This window comes from Urocampus carinirostris, chromosome 1 (genome assembly GCF_059441175.1).
Source record: "Urocampus carinirostris isolate Australia breed hairy pipefish chromosome 1, RoL_Ucar_1.0, whole genome shotgun sequence".
Classification (NCBI taxonomy): domain Eukaryota; kingdom Metazoa; phylum Chordata; class Actinopteri; order Syngnathiformes; family Syngnathidae; genus Urocampus; species Urocampus carinirostris.
The window spans coordinates 74,002,215-74,020,249 of NC_142349.1; the positions used below are offsets into that span (position 1 = coordinate 74,002,215).

Consider the following 18,035-nt stretch of genomic DNA (forward strand, 5'->3'; position numbering starts at 1 on the left):
AGTTCTTTCCTTCACTTTCTTTCTTTCTTTTTTTCTTCCTTCAGTTCCTCCCTTCAGTTTCTTTCTTTCTTCAGTTCCTTCCTTCAGTTTCTTTCTTTCTTCAGTACCCTTCTTTAGTTTCTTTCTTTCTTTCTTTCTTCAGTTCCTTCCTTCAGTTTCTTTCTTTCTTCCTTCACTTTCTTTCTTTCTTTTTTCTTCAGTTCCTTCCTTCAGTTTCTTTCTTTCTTTCTTTCTTTCTTTAGTTCCTTCCTTCACTTTCTTTCTTTCTCTCTTTCTTTCTTTAGTTCTTTCCTTCACTTTCTTTCTTTCTTTCTTTCTTTCTTCAGTTCCTTCCTTTAATTTCTTTCTTTGTTTTTTTCTTCCTTTAGTTTCTTTCTTTCTTTCTTCAGTTCCTTCCTTCAGTTTCTTCTCTTTCTTCAGTACCCTCCTTCAGTTTCTTTCTTTCTTTCTTCAGTTCCTTCCTTCAGTTTCTTTCTTCCTTCACTTTCTTTCTTTCTTTTTTTCTTCAGTTCCTTCCTTCAGTTTCTTTCTTTCTTTCGTTCTTTCTTTCTTTCTTTCTTCAGTTCCTTCCTTCAGTTTCTTTCTTTCTTCAGTTCCTTCCTTCAGTTTCTTTCTTTCTTCAGTTCCTTCCTTCAGTTTCTTTCTTTCGTTCTTTCTTTCTTTCTTTCTTTCTTCAGTTCCTTCCTTCAGTTTCTTTCTTTCTTCAGTTCCTTCCTTCAGTTTCTTTCTTTCTTCAGTTCCTTCCTTCAGTTTCTTTCTTTCTTTCTTTCTTTCTTTCTTCAGTTCCTTCCTTCAGTTTCTAAAATATCCAAAGTGCGCCTTCTAAGCCGCACATGAAATTCAAATGAAATATTTCAACCTACGGTAGCCGTTCGTTCTTTCTTTCTTTCTTTCTTTCTTCAGTTCCTTCCTTGAGTTTCTTTCTTTCTTCTTCACTTTCTTTCTTCTTTTCTATTTTCTTTCTTCAGTTCCTTCCTTCAGTTTCTTTCTTTCTTTCTTTAGATCCTTCCTTCACTTTCTTTCTTTCTCTCTTTCTTTCTTTAGTTCCTTCCTTCACGTTCTTTCTTTCTCTCTTTCTTTCTTTAGTTCTTTCCTTTAATTTCTTTCTTTCTTTTTTTCTTCCTTCAGTTTCTTTCTTTCTTTCTTCAGTACCCTCCTTCAGTTTCTTTCTTTCTTCCTTCACTTTCTTTCTTTCTTTTTTTCTTCAGTTCCTTCCTTCAGTTTCTTTCTTTCTTTCTTTCTTCAGTTCCTTCCTTCAGTTTCTTTCTTTCTTTCTTTCTTTCTTTCTTCAGTACCCTCCTTCAGTTTCTTTCTTTCTTCCTTCACTTTCTTTCTTTCTTTTTTTCTTCAGTTCCTTCCTTCAGTTTCTTTCTTTCTTTTGTTCTTTCTTTCTTTCTTCAGTTCCTTCCTTCAGTTTCTTTCTTTCTTTCTTTCTTTCTTTCTTTCTTCAGTTCCTTCCTTCAGTTTCTAAAGTATCCAAAGTGCGCCTTCTAAGCCGCACATGAAATTCAAATGAAATATTTCAAGCTACGGTAACCGTTCATGAATATGAATGTTCTATAAAATACGTTTTTATTGGAAAATTCGCTCTTTACTATGTTATAAAAAATATATAGACGGGAATATATTGGAAAATACTCTAACTGAAAAAAACATGAAATAAAGATATTATAAACTAACATGCTTTTGTTTCTCTCTCTTTGTTTTCTCTTTTTACTCTTTCTCCGTGTTTCCGCTTTTCATTCTCTCTTTGTGTCTCACTCTTTTTTCTCTGCTTTTGTCTTTTTTTCTGTGTCTCTCTTTGTCTTTTTATCTTTCTCTATCTCTTCCTCTCTTATCCCCCCTCTCTCTTTCTCTCACTCCATTTGTTTGCTCCTCTCTCTATTTGTATCCCCCTCTTCTTTCTCTCTCTCTCCCCCCTGTCTATTTTTTCTCTCTCTTTCCTTCCATTATCCTCTCTCTGTCTCGCACTTTGACTTTATTCATCTTTGTCTCTTATTTCCCCTCTTTCTTCATTTGTGTCTTTCTCACTTTTTTCTCTTTGTATCCCTCTTTCCTTTTCTCTCTCTCTTTCTTTCTCACACTGCCTCTCTTTCTTCCTTCCTTTCTTTCTTTCTTCCTATATTTCTTCCTTCCTTTCTTTTTTTTCTTTTTTCAGTTCCTTCCTCCAGTTTTTTTCTTTCTTTCTTTCTTTTTTCAGTTCCTTCCTCCAGTTCCTTCCTTCACTTTCTTTCTTTCTTTTTTCAGTTCCTTCCTTCAGTTCCTTCCTTCACTTTCTTTCTTTCTTCAGTTCCTTCCTTCAGTTTATTTTTCTTTCTTTCTTCAGTTCCTTCCTTCACTTTCTTTCTTTCTTCAGTTCCTTCCTTCACTTTCTTTCTTTCTTTCCTTTTTTCAGTTCCTTCCTTCACTTTCTTTCTTTCTTTCTTTTTTTTAGTTCCTTCCTTCCTTCACTTTCTTTCTTTCTTTCTTTTTTTAGTTCCTTTTTTCAGTTCCTTCCTTCAGTTTCTTTCTTTCTTTCTTTCTTCAGTTTGTTTGTTTCTTTCTTTCTCTTTCTTTAGTCTACTTGTCCAGCCCCGTGAGAATGTTTTTTTTCTACCATATGTGGCTAAGATGAGTTTGACACCCTTGTTCTAACTCCGTGCTTCTCAATTAGTAAATAATAATGCCCCCCCCTAGGAAGAAGAAAACCTCTCGCAGCTCCACAAGTGAGAGTGCCACTGCCCCCTAGTGTCCTGGATGTGCAGTTGCACTTTATTCTAGGCCGCTTCACTTTTTTTTTTAAACTTACAAAGCCATGCGCCCCCGCAGGGTGGCCCGCCCCCCATTAGAGAACCACTGCTATAACTGAACATAACCTATAAGTCAGATGGCAGGCGAGACAGCCGGCTGCGTTGGCAGCCATCGCGATTTCCCCGGCAAGGCGCCAAAGTAGGAGAGCTTAGCGCGCCGCCATTAATTATAAGCATGTTTTGCTGCTCGACATGATCACTAATCACCTCGGTGGCCCTCATACTGGGGGGAGGCCGGCAAGGGGGAGGGGGGGGGGGGGGTCACGTAACGAGGCATAAATCCAAACACGCCGCACACAATCTCCAGTTTCTGGATTTTGTGAAGAAGGAAAAGAGAAAAGAAAAGGAAAAAAGGAAAACTAGAGAAAAAAAGCACCAAAAAATAAGAAAAACAAAAAAAAAAATAAAGAAAATGTAAAACTGAAACAAAGAAGAAAATAAAAAAAGTGTAAAACGTGATAAAAGGAAAATGAGAAAACGAATGAAAGAAGAGAAAAGGATAAAAAATGCGGGGAGAAAAAAGAAAAGGATTTAAAAAACAAAGAAAGGGAAAGAAGAAAAGTAGAGGGAAAAAAAAGTAGGAAAAACTAGAAAAAAATAAAGAAAATTTAAAACTGAAACAAAGAAGAAAAAAAGGGTGAAAAACATGATGAAAGGAAAATAAGAAAACAAATGAAAGAAGAGAAAAAGATAAAAAGGGGGTCCCGGGTGAATGAAAGGATTAAAAAAGAAAGAAAGGGAAAGAAGAAAACTTGAGAAAAAAGCACAAAAAAAATAGAAAAACTAAAAAAAAATAAAGAAAATGTAAAACTGAAACAAAGAAGAAAAGAAAAAAAGTGTAAAACATGATAAAAGGAAAAGGAGAAAACGAATGAAGGGAGAGAAAAGGATAAAAAAAAGCGGGGAGAAAAAAGGAAAGGATTAAAAAAGAAAGAAAGGGAAAGAAGAAAACTAAAGAAAAAAAGCACAAAAAAACAAGAAACTAAAAAAAATAAAGAAAATAAAACTGAAACAAAGAAGAAAAGAAAAAAAGTGTAAAACATGATAAAAGGAAAATGAGAAAACAAATGAAAGAAGAGAAAAGGATAAAAAAGCGGGGAGAACAAAGGAAAGGATTAAAAAAGAAAGAAAGGGAAAGAAGAAAACTTGAGAAAAAACACAAAAAAAGAAAAAAAAATTGAAAAATTAAGAAAATTTAAAACTGAAACAAAGAAGAAAACAAAAAGGTGAAAAACACGTTAAAAAGAAAATAAGAAAATGAATGAAAGAAGAGAAAAAGAGGCTTCCCGGGGGAATGAAAAGATTTAAAAAGAAAGAAAGGGAAAGAAGAAAACTAGAGAAAAAAAGCACAAAAAAATAAAAAAAATAAAAAAATATGGAAAAAAATAAGAAAATTTTAAACTGAAACAAAGAAGAAAACAAAAAGGTGAAAAACACATTAAAAAGAAAATGAACGAAAGAAGAGAAAAAGATAAAAAGGGGGTCCCGGGGGAATGAAAGGATTAAAAAAGAAAGAAAGGGAAAGAAGAAAACTTGAGAAAAAAGCACAAAAAAAATAGAAAAAATAAAAAAAAAATAAAAAAAATGTAAAACTGAAACAAAGAAGAAAAGGGAAAAAGTGTAAAACATGATAAAAGGAAAATGAGAAAACGAATGAAAGAAGAGAAAAGGATAAAAAAAAGCGGGGAGAAAAAAGGAAAGGATTAAAAAAGAAAGAAAGGGAACAAAGAAAACAAGAGAAAACAAGAGGAAAAAAAGGAAAGGAGCGGGCACAGGTCAGCCAAATCAGTAATTATGACTGTAGTATTTTTGGGATATATTTTTGGGTTGTATATCTGTAGTATTTTTTGTAGTATCACAATGGTTATATCATTTTGGTATTACTCTCGTATTATTTCTTGTGTATTTTTGTAATATTTCTGATGTATTTTATAGTATTTCCGTAGAATTTTTTGTCGTATTTTCGTAGTACAGTATTATTGTAGTTTTATTTTTGTCAGATTTCCATGGAATTTTTGTAGTATAGCTGTTGTAATACTACAATAGTACTATTTCTTACTGTAGTAATATTTCTCTAGCAGTGTTTTGTATTATAGTATTATGCAGTAGTATTTTTTAGAAGTATTTTTGATGTCTTTCCAAAGCAGTGTTTTAGTAGTATTTTTACAGTATTTCTATTGTAGTATTTTTTTGTCATATTTGTTTAATATTTTTGTAATATTACTGTGGTCGTATTTCGTGTAGTATTTTAGGGTCAATATTTCTGTAGTATTATTTTATAGTATAAAATTAGTCGTATTTTTTGTAGCATTGCTGTTGTAATACTACTGTAGTACTACTACCCACTGTAGTAATATTTCTCTAGCAGTGTTTTGTATTATAGTATTATGTAGTAGTATTTTTGTAGAAGTATTTTTGATGTCTTTCCAAAGCAGTGTTTTAGTAGTATTTTGTAGTATTTCTATTGTAGTATTTTTTGCCGTATTTCTTTGATATTTTTGTAATATTACTGTGGTCGTATTTCGTGTAGTATTTTTGGGGTAATATTTAATTTTGTAGTTTAAAAGTAGTCATATTTTTGAAGTATTTCTACAGTATTTTTTTCGTATTTCTGATGTATTTCATAGTATTTCTGTAGGTGTTTTGTTTTTTCGTAGTACAGTATTATTGTAGTTTTATTTTTGTCAGATTTCCATGGAATTTTTGTAGTGTTGCTGTTGTAATACTACTATAGTACTATTACTTACTGTAGTAATATTTCTCTAGCAGTGTTTTGTATTATAGTATTATGTAGTAGTATTTTTAGAAGTATTTTTGATGTCTTTCCAAAGCAGTGTTTTAGTAGTATTTTCACAGTATTTCTATTGTAGTATTTTTTGTCATATTTGTGTAATATTTTTGTAATATTACTGTGGTCGTATTTCGTGTAGTATTTTAGGGTTAATATTTCTGTAGTATTATTTTATAGAATAAAATTAGTCGTATTTTTTGTAGTATTGCTGTTGTAATACTACTGTAGTACTACTACCCACTGTAGTAATATTTCTCTAGCAGTGTTTTGTATTCTAGTATTGTGTAGTAGTATTTTTGTAGAAGTATTTTCGATGTCTTTCAAAAGCAGTGTTTTGGTAGTATTTCTATAATATATTTCTTTAATATTTTTGTAATATTACTGTGGTCGTATTTTGTGTAGTATTTTTGGGGTCATATTTCTGTAGTATTATTTTATAGTATAAAAGTAGTCTTATTTTTTGTAGTATTTCTACAGTATTTTTTCTTTTCAGAATGAAAGCCAAAAAAAATAATAATTTTAAGGACCAAATTTGACTGTAGTTGTATTTTCTGTGGTATTTCTGGGGTAGTATTTCTGGGGTAGTATTTTGTCTTATAGTAATACTGTTGTAGCATTCATATACTATGTTTTCTTTTCAGAATGAAGGCAAAATGATATATGCATACATACATATTACCTTTTTTTGTAAATTAACGTATATTTGATAGTATTTATAAGTAATCCTCACTCACGAAAAAGTATACAGTATATAAAATTAGTAATACTGTATACTGTAAGTCAATTGCTCTTGGGGGCCCCCTACCGGTTGCAGGATTCTAAGCAGCCGCTTAGCTCACGTCCAACAAGAGTTTAGCGCTATTTCCCACTATATTTTAGAACGCCTGTATTCCATTATTCATGTTCTGTGGACAGCGACCTCTAGTGGCTTTATAGCAGAATGCACAGGGGAGATGGTGTAAATACAGTGAGGCCTCGCTATAACGCGGTCGACTTTTCACGGTCTCGCTTCTTGACTGATAGGCATTTTCTGCTGCTTTCTGATTGGCTAAACGGTACGTGCGCTTAATATTTGACAGTAGGGCTCAATTGCACTCACACAAATAGCTTTGTTAAAGGGACAGTGTGTGTGTTTGAGCGCCTCCTGGTGGGTGAAAAAAAACGTCATTTGAAAAACTAATAATGATTTAAATGATAGGCATATTAACTGTCGTGTACAAATCCATTTTTTAAAAATACTTTAGAAGTCAGCATTTAACTCACCTTGAGGAAGCTGACATGACTGGCCGCCATCTTGCTCCCTAGGCTACCCACAAACCCTTTCCTGTGCCTATTTGTTTGTTAGCAAAAAATGAGAAAATGTGAACAGTTTGTTTCATTGTAAGAATTTTTGCTCGTTTTAAGTTATTTTTCCTGTTTTTCTTTCATTTTTACTTCAGTTTAAATTTTCCATTTATTAATTTTATTCATATTATATTTCTATTATTTCATTTATATTTATTCATTCATTCATTATTCTCTTCCTTTTTTACTATTTTTTTTACCCTCTTAAAAAAAATCTAGGAAAAAGAGGCAAAATAATTTTGTGTTTAGTCTTCCTTGTGCTATTTAGCACTCGTCACTTGCACAACACCCTGCAGTGGTCAAATATTACACACTGTATTTATACACACACACGTCTATCTAGTCTGTTTAGATCAAAACTATGATATAAATCCAGATTTAGTACTTTAGGTCTCTGGGGGTGTTTTAGCTAGGTTTTGAGGAACTTTCAATAAATATCAACAAAATCCATAAACATCTGCTTTTGTTAAAAAGAGGTGAATGCGGCCATGTGGCTCTGTAGCATTCCCTAGTGGCTCATTGGCGCATTTACAACAAACCACGGTCCCGACAACCTGGCCCAAGGAGAATGCCCAGCTACGCTAGGCCATGATGCTTGTGGTCTATAAAGGGTTTCTACCTGCCGGATTTGGGTTTTCACCGCTTCTGCCATAAATCAGAGGTCTTTAACTCAGGGGTGCGAAACATGCGGCCTGCGGGCCGGATTAGGCCCGCTAAGAGGTCAATATATTCAGATTTGGACTTGAATTGACTGGATTGAAGACGGGACCCTTCCTATTTAGCATGCTAACAAAATCACATTTTTAGCATCTTATTAAGAGAAAGGGAATCGAACGGACGCATTGTTTGTTGCAATCCTTCACGAGAGCGTTTGCGTTGCACATCTTGTGATTTCTATCTGGAGACGCTCAATGATATCCAAAAGTGCCCGCCAAACCAAAATGGCCAAATTGATATAATAGTAAATAAAGTACTCCATTTGGTGCCAACTTTGTCCCCCCCCCCCAAAAAAATACTATACAATTACTACGATAGATTTGTAGCAAAACTTTTTCTTTTGTTCTGAATAGAACAAAAATACTGGAGAAATACTACTATAGTAATACTATGATACAAAAATACTACAGAAACTTTACAACCGAAATACTACGAAAATTCAACTACAGATATGTTACTAGAAATACTACTTTGGGAGTACAAGATTATATAGAAATCCTACTATGGAAATATGACAAAAATACCACTACAGCGATTTTATAATACAAAAATACTATAGTACAAAATGTATATTATGGATATAATACAAAATTATATAAATACTACTAGGAAAATACTGCTACAGGAATACAACTCCAATAATACTAGAAAAAGACGGGTTGTACTACAAAACCTCTTATGTACAGAAATACAAAAAAATATATACATAGTAATACTATAATACATAAATACTAGAAGCACGGCGGCGCAGTGGTTAGCGCTTGTGCGGCACAGTTCATGTCATGGGAACCTGTCGTGGGTTCAAATCCAGCTCCAGACTTCCTGTGCGGAGTTTGTATGTTCTCCCCGTGCTTGCGTGGGTTTCCTCCGGGCACTCCGGTTTCCTCCCACGTTCCAAAAACATGCGTTTCAGGTGAATTGGTCGGTCCAAATTGTCCCTAGGTGTGAATGAGCGAATGAGTTGTCTGTCCATGTGTGCCCTGCGATTGGCTGGCAACCAGTTCAGGGTGTCCCCTGCCCACTGCCCGGAGATGGCTGGGATGGGCTCCAGCCCCCCCGCGACCCTAATGAGGATAAGCGGTACGGCTGATGAGATGAGATAAATACTAGATATATTACAGTAGAAATACTACTTTGGGAGCACAAAATTGTATAGAAATCGTACAAAATGCTGCTATGGAAATACTTCGAAAATACTTCTACAGAGAACCACTACAGCAATATTATAATACAAAAATACTATACTACAAAATGTATATTATGGATATAAAACAGAAATGTATAAATACTACAAAAAGACTAAGTAAATACTGCTGCAGGAATACAACTACAATAATACTACAAAAAAACTGGCTGTAGATAAGATCTCTTATGGAAATACTACAGAAATACAAAAAAAACTACAGTAATACTACATATCTAAATTTCAAAGTGTTTAAAGTAGGAACATAGAGCAGCTTCAGTGACAGACTGCCATCAAAGTCTTGTTCCACGGACACTCTAAGATTTCTTCCTCATGCCATGAGGCTCTTTAACTCCACCCAGGAGCGTAAAAGCCCACATTAGACCCCACCCCCACATTTGCATACCACCCTATTCTTATGACGGTGTGTATTTTCCGTAGCACTATTTAAATACTCTATATCAACACGTTATATTGGGTATTTTTGTATTCTATATCTTTTATTTTATTGTTTTATTTTTCAACACAAGGATACTGCTGGAAGTCAGAATTTTCCTTCGGGGATGAATAAAGTGTAGAATTTCTACCCATAGTATGTTACTATTAATTGTGAGCATTTCAAAACGAATTTGATGGAAGTATTTAAAAGCAAATCTAAATGGATTGGACCCAATGGGGCCCCTGACTCTAATGAGTTTCCCACCCCCATGCAAACGCTTCTCTATTATGTCCCCGTGAAACAGCGCCACCGCCCGTCTTCCATGGAAAATAACATCAAAATACGCAAGGGATGGCATAGTTTATGTTTTTATTTCAAATCATCCGAGTAATTGAGGTTCCAAAAAAAAACGTCGAATATTATTTCCTGAAACGGCCGAGAAGCCAAAGAGCAAAAGAGTCACAAAATAAAAGTCCGGTTTATTGTCAAAACACCAAACTTTGCACGTAGACCGAGAGGCGGCCGCAAAACAGGAAGTCGAGGAAAATAAAAGAAGGAAAGGAAGGAAGGCGAGAGGCTCCCGTTTTTTTTTTCTTTGGCCTTCCCCTTCAAAATAAAAGAAAGTTTTGCGGCGCAGCTCGCGAAACGGAATGGACTGGAATGCTCCGAGTTCAAAAAGCCTTTTTGGGGTGCGAGGGGGCGGGGTCTCCGAGATCTGCTTAAGCGGGGCCCCCGCTGGCCTCCTCCCCGACAATATGTACAAAAATATAAAATGTAAATAAAAATACAAACTAATTCTCCGCTGTTATTGTTTGTCTTGAGGACGGGCGAGAAAAACGGTCGACCGGGCCGGGATATCTACTCGCTAATGACCGCGTTTTCCCCGGTTTGGGCGGGGCCAGCGCGCCTTTGGCTCCGCCCCCTGAGCCGAACCAGGAAGTGGCCCGGCGCCCGGTCGCCGACGGGGGGCCGCCGCGTCAATCGTCGTCGTCGGTTTTCTGCTTCTTGGTTTCCACTTCGTCCTGGTCAAAATTAGAAAAAGGAAAAAGACGTTTCACTTCCTTGGCTTGCTTTTATTTTGGCGGCGCTTTCTCCACAAATTGTTAAAAGTTCAGACCACCCAAAAGATTTAAAAAAAAAATTCTGGTGTGGACAAAGAAAAGGTTTAAACTTCCTTAGCCTGCTTTTGTTTTGGCAGCGCCTGCGCCACAGCCTACCTAATTTAGTCTGACAGCTTTTATTTTGGCGGCAATTACCCCTCTTCTTCCCAATGCAGGTCATAACCACCCACTTTATGTCACTTTTCACACAATGGTTTTCCTAGTGGGGAAAAAAGACTTCCTCAGCCTGCTTTTATTTTGTCAGCGAGTGCTCCTGAGCTCATCAGTTTATTCTGATCGCTTTTATTTTGGCGGTGCTTTCCCCTCTTCTACCCAATGCAGGTCATAACCACCCATTTTATGTGGAAGTCACATTTTTCACGCAGTGGTTATCCTGGTGGGGATAAAAAGACACAAACTTCCTCAGCCTGCTTTTATTTTGACAGCGTTTACTCCTCAGCTCTTCCTAATTTATTCTTATCGCTTTTGTTTTGGTGGCGCTTTACCCTCCTCATCCCAAACCACCTGTTTTATTGTGATAGCAACATATTTCCTGGAATACTTTTCTTAGTGGGGACAAAAAAATATACACCCAAGAGCTCTAACTCCCTTCACCAGCTTTTATTTTGGCAGCGCTTTCCCCACAGCTTCTCGATGACCAACCATTGTGTCTAGCAGCTTTTATTTTGGCGGCATTCTCCCGAGTTTCACAATTTACAGCCCATTTTATTGTGATGTTAGCTTGCAATTCTGTCGGACTGTATTATTTACTGAGGAAGAAAGGTGCATACAGTGGGGTGGAAAGCTTTTAATTTGGCGGTGCTTTCCCTACAGCTTACCAAGTTACCACCCATTTTATTCTGGTGGCCTAACTTTTTCCGTGATAATTTTCCTGATTGGGACAAAAAGACCCAACATTTCACCAATCCTAGCTTTTATTTTGGCGGCACTTTCCCAATGACAAGCCCAAACGATTGCTTTTATTTTGACGGATACATTCGTACCCGGGGTTTTCGCAATTACCTCATCGTCATCGTCGTCCTCAGCCGCCCTCTTGGTCCCGCCCTCCAGCTCGTCTTCGTCCTCATCTTCGTCTTCCTCGTCACCTAGCGACAACAAGCCCGCGGTTAGCGGTCGCCATGCCGACCCACGAGGAGTACCTCAGGGATCTGAGTTGGGCACCTTCTCCGTCGTCTTCCTCGTCCTCTTCGTCCACCTCGTCGTCTTCTTCGTCGTCCAACTCGGGCTCGCCGTTTTCCTCGTTCTCCTGGGAAAAGAAAAATGGCAGACATCCTTTATCTTCTTTTTATCTTTTCGGGGACTCAAAAATAAAATGTCTGCCGATATTTTGCTTTCGCTCACCTTTCCGTTCGTAGCGGCACCTTTGCCGTTTTCTTTCTCCTCCGCGAGCTTCTTCTCCTTCAATTCCTGAAGCGGCAGAAACATGTTGGTGACGTCAAACCCACAACTTGACGATGCTCTTATTTTGAAGGTCACAGAAAATGGTCGGAAGTGACGTATTGACTTTTCTCAGGTCGAAAAGAAAACGAGCGTCACTTTAAATGTGCTACAGTTCACACTGTGTAATTTGATATATGGTGTAATTCTTCCTTATAGCCACTAGAGAGCGCTAAAAACCTATGTATAGCATATACTATATTTATGGCGAGAAACGGCATCCCCCCCACACACACGCTTGAGTTGTTTTATGAAAACTATAAACAAAGAATCTATTTTTTAAAGTATAATTTGTTCATTTCAACAAAATTTGCCATTTTCGCACTTTGTAATATGACACTTTGCGTAACGCGTCCGTTTTCATCCACCAGAGGGCGCCGAATGGCCTACATCCATATTCTGCAAAGCGGGAACACAATATTTACTTTTATTGACACACTAACGTATCCTTATTCTCTTTATTTCACCTTTTTAAAAACACTGAACACAATAATGGACATCCATGAGGCTAAATTGATCTTCACTAAGGAATTAAATTGAATTTATTGTCATTGAAACGCGCCATGGAATGAAAATGGGGATGTACAGTGCGCATGCGCGGAGGCAGCAGCGGGAATTCATCGAAATAAGGGTCAAAATATATCAAGAATTTAAGTGCGGTGCTTCAACGTTCGATGAAGTAAAGTTCGATTGTTTACATTCCCACCTCATTTCAAGGCGTATTGAGACGTCAATCCATATTTTGGTCATGAAATATTTGCAATCCCTCTTCGGAAGCGCTTTGCATGCAGGGAAGTGTCCGCCCCCGACCTCCCCCACCCAGTTAACCCCGCCTTCTTCACGTCTTCTCGTCGGCTTCTGTGACCGCCGGGCACTGTGGGTATTGTAGTGCGTCAGCGCCTGCTGTCACCAGACACGCCCGGGACACGAACTGCTTTACCCGAAATGCAGTGCGTCTGCGAATCCTAACCGGTGGGGGGGGGGGGGGCGTTTTTGCGGGGAGGGGGGAAAGCAGGAATGAGTGCAAATTGGGGGTGGGGGAGCTTGGCGCGCGGAGGACAATAGAACAAGACACATGGCCCAAATAGGACTACAAAAAACTACGTGAAACATCAGAGGGATCAATGGAGGGAAATAATCCCTTTTGGTGTAGGTGCAAATCACAATGAACAAAAAACAATAACCGTATTTAACCCAAGTTTGTATGAGGCGCGTGCACGCCACGCTTAACTTGTGTTGTGAAGGCGAGAGAGAGAGCGCGCACGCAGCATCACACGCACGCGCTAAGTGCTCTGCATTGCCCGCCTTTCAAAAAAAACACATTCAATAAATGGAAAAGCTTGCTAAGAGACGCGGAAGCCATTTAAAAACAAACAAAAAAATCGGCGCTCCGAAAGCGGTTGGGTTCCAAGGAACTTTCGGGACCAGAACAGAGAGCGCGTAAAAAATAAAAATAAAAAGAAGAAAAAAAGACGTCTCTAGGCGCAAATAAGATCCGGACGGCCGGGACGCGAATCCGGGCTGACTCCGGTTCTACAGAGATGGAATCGAACGGAGACGCCGGAGGAAACAAAGACAATGAGGCTGGCGTCGTTGTCCGTCTGACATCTGGAAGCCGCAAAAACCTTTACGCGCGTCTCCGGACCCCGAACCGGCGAGCGCACATGGCGCCAATGCGGATTTCGATCCGGATTCGATCGGGATTTCATTCGAAAGACAGACGCTCGCCTGCACGCCCGCGCGTCCGTCGCAAAGCTGAGCGCGGCTTAACAAGCGGCAGCCCCCCAAAATAAAAAATGTCTTTTTTATTTCGCCCCTTCTTACCTTGGCCGAGAGTTCCGACACGGAGTCGACTTTAGCGGCGTCAGCCATTGTTCGAAGTGAATGAAATCACGCAGGCGAAGACGAACAAAAAACTAATTCCACGTCACGTCGCGCTGCGTGTTTTTGTGCCAATGGCCGAGCGACTCCGGACCGAGGGGTTGATATAGACTAGGGGGCGGAGCCCGGGTTCGTTCGCCTCCGTTTGATTGGCTGTCCGGGCGTGAGCGCTGTCTCGAATTACCGAGCCCCTTAAATCCACGCCCACTCTTTCCTACGAGGACCTTTAGTGACTTCAACCCTCAGATTGTCGTCATTACAAGTGAGTTTAGCTCACAAAAGGTGAGCAGTTACACCTGGGAGGAGAATTAGACCCGTTAGCGTCATCTTAATCGGGAAATACGCCAGAAAACCTCCGTGCTTGTCACCCGTTGATGGATGCTCGTTTGGACCAATGAGGTGGCGCCTTACGACCCGCTCCTCCCGCCTTTCACTATATTATGACGGGTCGTTCGAGAACGAAACAGCTCTAAGGCCGGCTCTTTGAAAAGTACGAAGAGAGCTGGCTCCCCACTCATAGGGAGCTGGCTCCCTTTTGTCACGCCCTTGATTTTGGTCAGTATGTGTACAATAATCGCTGTCATTAGAGAGTTCAAGACGAGGACAAAGTGAAAATTGAGAAAAAAATAATAAAGAGTCTAACCAATAAAAGGAGCTGAATCTGTCCCTCAAGACTGATTCACTATTGAAATTTTCAGTAGATACCGATGATCATTTCCTTTTTGTTTCATTCATTTGTATTTATTAATTCAAAAATAAGTGTAAAAAAAATAAGTGTAAATAGTTACATTTTTTTGTATTCTCTGGATAATTTATAGCACCGGAGAGCCAATAATTTGAAGATATATTCTATTGTTTTGCATATTGTTTTAGTTCTGTGTTGCTGTTTGACTATAAATCTGTTTTATTATAAAACGTTTCATTATCAGTAGTCTTTAAAGCGCCAGTGTGTTATGTTTGTTCACTAGATGGCACTCTCTTGTCTAATGCAAACAAAAACACAGTGTCAAGAGCACAATGTAGTAACAAGATGCCAGACAGAGATGGCGACGACTTCTAGGTAGGGATTACTATGTAAAAGAAATACAAATTTCTCCACCTATGTTTTTTTTTTCAATAAAAATGATCATTGGTCTACCCCAGTGAGGTAAATCAATGCAGAAAATGGATGATACTTCGTGTATTTTTGCCCAGTATTCAAATAAATGCTGTTTTTTTTGTACCATTTGGAGGCACTAAATACTAATCACTGTCTCTCTAAAAACAAAAGAAAATCTGAAAAGCAGCCCCCTTTAGTAAACCAAACCAAAAGAACAGTTTCTCTAAAATAAAAAAGAAGAATTCAGATCTCTAGTTTAGAGAAATACAGCTTGATCCTCTCGTCCTTCGCCGTTTGAAGGATGCTCGTTTGGACCAAAAAGGCGGCGATTTACGGCCCGCAACTCCCGCCCTTAAAAGTTTGACGGATGCTTCTCCGGACCAATGACACGACTATTTTCACCTCGCTCCTCCCGCCCTTCACCCTGTGATGGATGATTGTTTGGACCAATAAAACAACGACTACAAACTGCTACTCCCGCCCTACATCCTTTAATGGATGCTCGTCTGAACCAGTGAGATGGCAGCATAGGGCCTGCTTTTCCCGCCTTTCACAGTATGATGGATGCTCTTCTGAACCAATGAGAAGGAGACTTACACCACGCACCTCCCGCCCTTCCCCACTTTGAGGGATTATCGTCTGGACCAATGAGGCGTCTTACAGCCCATTCCTCCCGCCCCCTGAACGAAGGGTGATGAAATGTGCGAGAAGGACGAGAAAATGCCGACAGCGCGGCTGCTAAACTGCACGACGACGGCGGGATTTCGTCTATTTAGTGATATAATAACCGAACAAAAAAAGTCGGGAATGGAAAAATAAATCAAGCGGTTGAGGGAACAGAATGCAGCCGCCATTTGACATCGAGCAGGCCCCGCCCACTATCCGCCATCTTAAGGCAGTCTGCCGTCGTCTTCGAATGGCGCACTTATTCTTGTTCTTTTTCTTCAGTGTTTTCCTCACAAATTGAAATTCAGAGTGAACACGAACGCTTTGTAGGCAACATAAATGGAGGAATAGGTCATACCTTTTCGAAATATGTGTGCTTGTGTCCTTATTTCCGAATGTTTGCGGCTTTTTTCAAGTGGTAGGTGTGAAAAGGACAGAGGCGGGCGCCATTGTGCGGGAGGGGGGTTGGGGGCGGGGCTTTGATGGCTCCTATTGATGGAGTGGTTTGACGTAACCCACAGGGCGAGCCCTAATTGGTTGCTCGTTATTTGAAAATAAACGACTGCCGGTCAACCACAAAAAGCAAAAATAGATAACATCAAAATATTTTCAGCCTACAAAGACTAATTTAGGATGCAAAACTTGATAAAAAATAATTAAAGACGTTAAAAATACGGTGTCACATTTGATCAAAGAGGAAACAAAGCTCATCTAGGACAGGGTGAGTAAACTAAGGCCTGTGGGCCAAATGCGGCCCACCAGGCTTCTGATTCCGGCTCGCCCGTATTGAAAACAGAAGTATGTATAAAATATTTAAAAAATGTACCGTATTTTCCACACTATAAGGCGGTTATAAGGCGCACCTTCAACGAATGATATATTTTAAAACTTTTTCCATACATAGGGCGCACCGCATTATAAGGCGCTACAGTAGAGGCTGTAGTTATGCAACCATTAGATGGTGCCGCGCTAAAGGGAATGTCAACAAAACAGTCATATAGGTCAGTCAAACTTTAACAAACAAGCATTCCACAACTCCATTCACTCCCAAAATGAATAAACAGCTGTTTTATTATTTTTTCTGAGGTAAAGCATTTTCGTGACACATCTTTAACATCTTTGAACAACAGCAAGGCATAACATTTTACTTTTCCTCCATTTAGTCAACACACAAAAAACTCTGATATTGTTATGGTAAATTAAACGTTAGTGCAATCACAATATAGTGACACTCGTAATGTGCAAAAACAATAACAATAAAGCAATAACATAATAACTGTAAAATGTAAAACGTAAACACACAAAAGAAAAACATAGAGTGAGCTTTACCAGCTCCTCATTTACGAATCCCTCAAATTCTTCTTCTGCAGTGTTCAAATTGACCATCTCAGTGAATGGGACATCCAACACGTCCGGCTCTGTCTCATCAAGGTCGTCATTAATCGAGTCAGTGTCGCTGTTGTTGTCTGGCAGTTCGGGACAATTCAACAACCCACTGTTCAAGTGTGTCCTCTAACTGTGGCCATCGTGCTTTATTGCCACGGAAACTTTGTTTAGTCTTCTTTACTTGGCGCAGCTCATCCTCATGCTTCCTCCACTTCCGCACCATCGATTCATTAATGTTAAACTCTCTCGCTGCTGCTCTAGTTCCGTGTTCTACTGCGTGACTGATCGCCCTGAGTTTAAACTCTGCGTCTTAAGCGTGTCTCTTAATAGGAGCCATTTTAGGGTCTTTATACAAACGCACAAATAAAAGAGAATCGTTGTTTAATATTTCCCAGTATGCACAGCGCACTTCTTCTTCTACGGGAAAAATGGAGTCGGTGGCTGCTTACCGTAAGTTGCATATATAAGGCGCACTGGATTATAAGGCGCATAGTCAGCTTTTTTTTTAAAAAAAAATCAGATTTTAGGTGCGCCTTATAGTGCGGAAAATACGGTACTACTTCTAGAAAGCTGATTGGGTGCCACTTCTCTTCCCAGTGTTTCTAATTTTCAAAAAGCTGAACACGTGTTTCTCTAAATAAATACAAGAAAAATATAGTATGACATTTTATTTTTCTAGATATTTAATGCAAAAAATACTTGCTAGCGACTCGCATTTAATTGAGATTTCCAATGCATATTATACAATTGAGTTCTTTAAAATCGATGTACTCTATAACTTTGAATATTTTTGCTCAACAAATTCAACAATATATTAAATCTTCATGTTTATTCATGAATACATATCATTTCTGCTATTACAAAAAATGTTTTCTATTTCTTTAGTTAAGGCTTCAATTGAGTATTTGTAATGAAATCATGCTTAAAAATGGAGCGGAGTCTTTTAGAATGACAGGTGATGATGTAATAAATAGGACAGACTTAGCAGGCAATCCACGTCTTTAATAATTCAGGGTACCACATTGTGACTGAATAAGATCATTAATATTGGTTAAAATGGTAAAGTCCTTTAGATTTGGTTCACCGTCGTATTGGGGAATTCTAATAAACTTCTTATTGTCATTATTACACTACATACAGTATAACTTTACTAGTTGTATCAACTAATTACATCAATTGTTT

General features: G+C 38.4%; 1 protein-coding gene across 1 annotated transcript; it reads right to left on the bottom strand.

Annotated features, from left to right (window-relative positions):
• Nucleotides 1-9,615: 9,615 nt before the first annotated feature.
• On the bottom strand, nucleotides 9,616-13,809 carry ptmab (prothymosin alpha b). The gene is made up of 5 exons (XM_088350595.1): nucleotides 13,646-13,809; nucleotides 11,726-11,791; nucleotides 11,546-11,630; nucleotides 11,387-11,469; nucleotides 9,616-10,285 (listed from the first exon to the last, which is right to left on the bottom strand). Exons 1-5 carry the CDS (start codon nucleotides 13,691-13,693, stop codon nucleotides 10,241-10,243), a joined length of 327 nt encoding a protein of 108 aa, XP_088206721.1. The 5' UTR covers nucleotides 13,694-13,809; the 3' UTR covers nucleotides 9,616-10,240.
• Nucleotides 13,810-18,035: the final 4,226 nt, after the last annotated feature.

What these genes read in the sequence shown, in the direction of transcription:
- ptmab (XM_088350595.1), bottom strand. Translation starts at nt 13,693, where the DNA reads ATGGCTGACGCCGCTAAAGTCGACTCCGTGTCGGAACTCTCGGCCAAG. An exon ending in CGAGGAAGACGACGGAGAAG is followed by an intron (nt 11,470 to 11,545) that starts GTGCCCAACTCA and finishes TGTTGTCGCTAG; the next exon opens with GTGACGAGGAAGACGAAGAT. An exon ending in AGGACGACGATGACGATGAG is followed by an intron (nt 10,286 to 11,386) that starts GTAATTGCGAAA and finishes AATTTTGACCAG; the next exon opens with GACGAAGTGGAAACCAAGAA.